The sequence below is a fragment of the Cajanus cajan genome, chromosome 1 (assembly GCF_000230855.2).
Source record: "Cajanus cajan strain Asha chromosome 1, NIPB_CcT2T_4, whole genome shotgun sequence".
NCBI lineage: Eukaryota > Viridiplantae > Streptophyta > Magnoliopsida > Fabales > Fabaceae > Cajanus > Cajanus cajan.
In genome coordinates, this window is record NC_138517.1 from 82,995,984 (window position 1) to 83,001,612 (window position 5,629).

Below are 5,629 nucleotides of genomic sequence, written 5' to 3' on the forward strand. Positions count from 1 at the left end.
AATTGTTTGTTTCAATTTAGTCCCACTTTTATTTTTGGATTCAATTTGGTCCCTAATAAATTAATTGGTTGCAATGTCGGACTTCCGTCCAAATTATTTAAACGGAGTTAACTGTTGGCCACATAGATACATAGGTGGATGCCACATGGATGCCAAACTGTTGGAAAACACCTAGAACCAGAATGGCCCGTTCTGAAACCAAAACGCACCGTTCTGGGTGCACTCTTAGTGTGTTAATTTTGCATCCAGAACGGCCCGTTCCAGGTGCAAAATTAACACACTAAGAGTGCAACCAGAACGGACCGTTTTGGTTCTAGATTGCTAAACAAAAACGGTCGATGATTATAGTTCATGGTTGTGAATCGTAGAAGGAATAAAAAGACCCAAGGTACAAAATATTTCAAACACTGGATTTGGTAATATTGTTAATGGAAATTGATAACTTCAATTGCTAAACAGTTGGACTATACAGTGTATCATTAAGGACAATGCAATGTATCACTAAAGACAATGGTAGCAGATTTTATTTCATTGTTAGTCAAACTGGAGTAAACCACTTACTACCAAATTGACACTATACAGTAAAGAATGAAATGACATGATATTTTTCCTTGAAGTCATTAACGATGTACCCCAACAACAACAACTTGTTCTTGAAGAGGTAGAACCTGAAGTAAAAGAAGAGGATACACAGGATTAGCATTTCACCACACAACCACATGCAGGAAAGGATCTAAGTTAATCATAGTGGGGGCACTTGCCTCTACTAAAAAAATTTTCATTCTTTTTTTTATATATAAAATATTAATAATTTTATGAAATATATATTATTAATTATATTTTAATTATGTTGTTATATCTAATATAATAAATACATTAATATTTTTTTATATTTTATTTTATTGTTTAATTATTTTTTATTTTGTGGTAAAATTATCTTCATTTTTAATGAAGAAAAAATTTACTTACTTCAAGAGTAAGTCTTGATAGATTTATTCTACTTAATAATTAATGTTCTATATCAAATTTTTAAAATTTAATTGTTAAATTAAAAAGCTTTTCATGTATAGATCAAATTTATAAAATTTTTTAAAAAATTAAAAATCATATGATACTTCGTTAAATTAATTCAAATTAACATATAAAATATTTTTGTTTTAAATGAGTGTAAAAATTTAGAGGACACTAAAAGAAAACAAATTAATAATTTTATTATGTTTATCCTATTAATTTTTATCATTTTATTCCTCTAATTTTAAATAAGTTGCAAAAAATTATAAAATGACACTTAAATATTTTTTCAGAGAGAAAGAGAAAAAGGAAAAGTTATCACTCTATTTATAAGACAATTGTATTTTATAGAAATAAGTAACTTTAAAATTCTTACCATAAAAAAATATTTTTCAAAATTATTATATTTTTAATAAAATTAATATAGAATATTCTATTGTTTTTACTTAACAAGTTGGTGTTCTGGAACGGGCCGTTCCGAATCCAGAATGTCCCGTTCTGAAACCAGAACGACCCGTTCTGCTTTCAGAACAGACCGTTTTAATGTACAGGTGGTGTGTTAATTTTGCATCTGGAACGACCCGTTTTAGATGCAAAATTAACACACCAAGAATACACCCAGAACGGCCCGTTCTGATTTCCGAATGGGCCGTTCTGGTTCAAGGAGTTTTCAACAAATTTGGCATCCACGTGGCATCCACTTATGCATCTACGTGGCTTCCACGTGGCCAACAGTTAACTCCATTTAAATAACTTGGACAGAAATTCGACATTGCAACCAATTAATTTATTAGGGATCAAATTGAGACAAAAAATAAAAGTGGAACTAAATTGAAACAAATAATTATTATAAAGGACCAGAATAGGTTTTTAACCTTTTTGTTAATAATATTTTAAATGTTGGTGTTGACTTTTTTTTCTTTTTTTAATCAGAAATACCTTATTATCTTCTATGACAATCTTACAGGCTTCGCTAGAACAATAGTGAGTAACAAAGTTTCTTGCGTAAGTATTTAATGTACTTAAATACCTAGAACTCCAATTTTAGATATGAATTAAATTAGAATAGTCTCACACTTAATTGATGCACATATCGAGGAATGTTGATATTTAATTTATCTATACATCCAAACCTGACTACTATTTGTATTTTACTTAAACGAAATATACTCTTTTATTTATTTATTTTTACAAAATATTAAATAGAAACTATTGTAATATCTGAGTCAAATTAAAAAAAAATTATAGGTGCAAGTAAAGAATAATATCTAAGCTTATGCTGACAATTTGACTTAGTTTCGAACGGTCATAGATCTCAAGTGAATTTCCAACAACTGAAGTTGTCATAAAGGCATTCACGATTATCAAATAAATATATCACAATTATCCATAGTTTAGACATCCATAATTTGACATTATTTTATTGTGCGAGTAAATACAAAGTATACGTGTACAGAACTGAATAAACTTCATTACACATGTTCTTTTATTATCAACATTCACAACACAACTGCTCAAATTTCCAAAATCAGTTAAAGGAAAACATGCTGTATTAATTTTCAGCCATACATATAGAAGTCAATTAACTAAACTCATCATCACACCCAGTTGAATATGCGAAAAGAAATTATTAGCTTGTGAAGTGAGAGCATCTTGCATTATGAAGGAGGAGGGAGGAGGTGAAGCTTAGTTTGGATGAAACTAAATCGAACTCCAAAAGATTGTCCTCCAATTGAAGCCCACCAATAACAACCGATGTCTTTGTCTCTTGCCCTCCGTCCACAAATCCAAGACACGCCACCTTTTTGTTCACCAAAACCATCGAATTCCCACCATAAATTCTCCACTGCGCTCCCCCTTCCAGGCCCAACTCAACCACCGGCACATCAAGTCCCGTAACGTTCCTACCAATGGTGCTGAAATCAAAACACGCTCCAAACGGTGCCACCGACGCCACTTTCTTAATCTTCCTATCAGAAGCCCTCTTGGAAAACTCCCTAACAAGGGGTTTGAATATGGCACTATGCAGCACGGTGAAGGGATTCATAGTGCTGATTTTGGTCCCACCGTGTCCCTTGTTGTCAATGGAAAGAAGGGAAGGCTTAAAGCTGAGAACTCGGCCACCAACGCTGATCAATTTCACAGCTATGAAGTATTCGTAAGAGGGGTCGCCTTCAGTGAAGATGGGAGCGGTGCTGAAGGGGTTAACAATGAGAGAAGTATTTTGAAGTGGAAAAGAAACACGTGGTGCCCCAGCAAAGAAGAGGGTACCAAGCCCTTTCTTGTTTGATGATGGTAAACATAGGGCAAACTTGCGAGGAAGCTTACGAGAGAGTGAAAGCTGCGTTGGTAACGCAAGTTGTGTCCTTGCGATGCCTAATATCCCTTTACTGTTTTGGGTTAAGTTGTTTAGAAGCCAACTTCCATCGGCGGGAGTGCATGCGGAGAGTATCGGAGAGAGTGGTGATGAGGAGTTAGAGAGGAAGACGACATCCTGGCCTAAGTCGCCGCTGAAGATAGCATCGGCGTAGGGGTTTATTAAGAAGGCTCCGCACGTGTTGTTTGAGCAACCAGGTTTGAAAGGGCCAGCGGTGCAGCCGGTGCATGCAGCGTCTCCGGGGCAGTTTTTGGATTGGCATGGGACGGGGTGGTAGGTTGAAGAGTTGTAGCTGTTGTCGCAGTCGTACCATAGGAATGGTCCTCCTAGGTCAATGGTTAGCTCCATGTCGTGTCGGGGTGTTCCTATGCCGAGTGAAGTGTAGAAGAGGTTGGTTTTGGGGTCTTTTCCTATGGGTAAGACCAAGGGACGGGGTTTGGGTGATTGTGACATGCATGAAACCAAGAGAAGAGCTATTGTGAATGTGAATGTGAGGAGGGGGATATGAGTGCTGGAAGAAGCCATTATTCTAGCTATTATAGCTCTGTGTGGGTTAAGAATACTTGCAGAATGGCCCTTATGAAGACTGTAGTAGTGCCATAGAGGTATGGCATATGATAAATTATTACTTTAATGTGGGACCTGGAATTCTGGATCTGGTATATATAAATACTCCTCACCATATACGAGAAATTATCATGTGTTTCACTCTAATTCTACATCATATGTAATTATTATTATTTTTTTGGAAGTTGAAAATTTAAATATATTAGGAAATAGTTGGTTGAAATCATAACATTTAAAATATTTGATAGGAGACAAGTTTTTTTTATTAGAAATTATGATTCTTGAAATATGTATTATTAGTTCTCTTAGAATAATATATATTTCGTGTTTCTCTTAGAATAATTAAAATATATTTAATTATTCATAACGTCTCGATAAAATTTATGTCTTATAAATATATATTAATTCTTGACGATGGATTTTGAACTTTTATCATGTAAAAAAAATCAACCACATTTCTAATAATGTTACCTTTCTTCTCCTTCGGTCAATTTATTCTAAAATGGAACATTTATAAGTTTATAATTTTTCCTCAGCCATTACGCGCACTGTCCCGACTTCGTGTCTGCTGCATGCTGCCTAGTGGCTGACTAACTGATTTTAGGTCATAGTGTTGGCAATCGAAGACGTCAAATGCGACGTCATTAGCCAACGGACTTCCTCTCTCGTAAGCTTCCTCGCAACTGGAGAAAATGTGCAAGGACGTGGTGTCTAACGATATTGCGAAGGAAGGCTCCGAAATGGCCACGGTTGATGTCGTTTTGCGGGAGGGTGAATTAGATTGCTTAGGTAGTCGAAACGGCACGGGATCCATTCGGAATGACATCGTGGAGAATGGTGATGGCAGTGCTAATGTTGCTGTGGAGGAGTTGGCGAGGTTGGAGGTGACGAGGAAGATAAACGTTTTACAAGGACTAATATGCTAAATACAAAAATAACTTACTAGTAATAAATCTAAATCGTTTAATATTATATTATTAAATCTTAAAGTAAAAATTAATGATTTATTCATGTACCATATTTTATATTTTATATTGTTTCATGTTAAAATTTTCTGAAAAATAATATAGTATACATTCAGATACATTTTATATTTAAAGTAATATATATTTTATAAAATTTTGATCGAATTTTTTCTTGGAATATTTAGGTTATGTAACACTTCTTAGTCTTTGATTCGTTTTGATGAAAAGGCGAAGTCATAATGGTTCATTTTTTTTTATTTTGTCGGGAGATAAATAATTATGCAAGTGGATATTTCTAATTTCGTTATGATCGAGCAATTTGTTTTGTTAATGATTGAAATAAGTTTAATGGATTGCACGCCTGTAAAGCTCACATGTAAAGAATTATATGCGTCTACTATACATTATCGTTGGTTCTTGTCATTGAAAAAAAAAAAAAACGCCTTAAATATTATAAGATGCGTAATTACATATTAAATAATAGGATTGTGTTATACGAAAATTAGACTAATAAATACTAGCATTAATCATTAAATTTTATTAGGATTCTGAATCTCTGATCAAAATATAAGAAGTTAATGATGTGATTATTTTAATAATTGTTGTAAATTATTTAAATAATGCTTAATTTTAACTATTCATATATAATTAGACGTTCAATATTTGTTTCGGATCTTCTCAATATCCCATAAGAAGAACCATCAAATTA

General features: G+C 33.6%; 1 protein-coding gene across 1 annotated transcript; it reads right to left on the bottom strand.

Moving 5' to 3' along the window:
- Positions 1 to 2,470: 2,470 nt before the first annotated feature.
- On the bottom strand, positions 2,471 to 3,929 carry LOC109809776 (putative aspartic proteinase GIP2). Its single transcript, XM_020373175.3, has one exon. It carries the CDS (start codon positions 3,911 to 3,913, stop codon positions 2,642 to 2,644), a length of 1,272 nt encoding a protein of 423 aa, XP_020228764.1. The 5' UTR covers positions 3,914 to 3,929; the 3' UTR covers positions 2,471 to 2,641.
- Between the last annotated feature and the right edge of the window lie 1,700 nt (positions 3,930 to 5,629).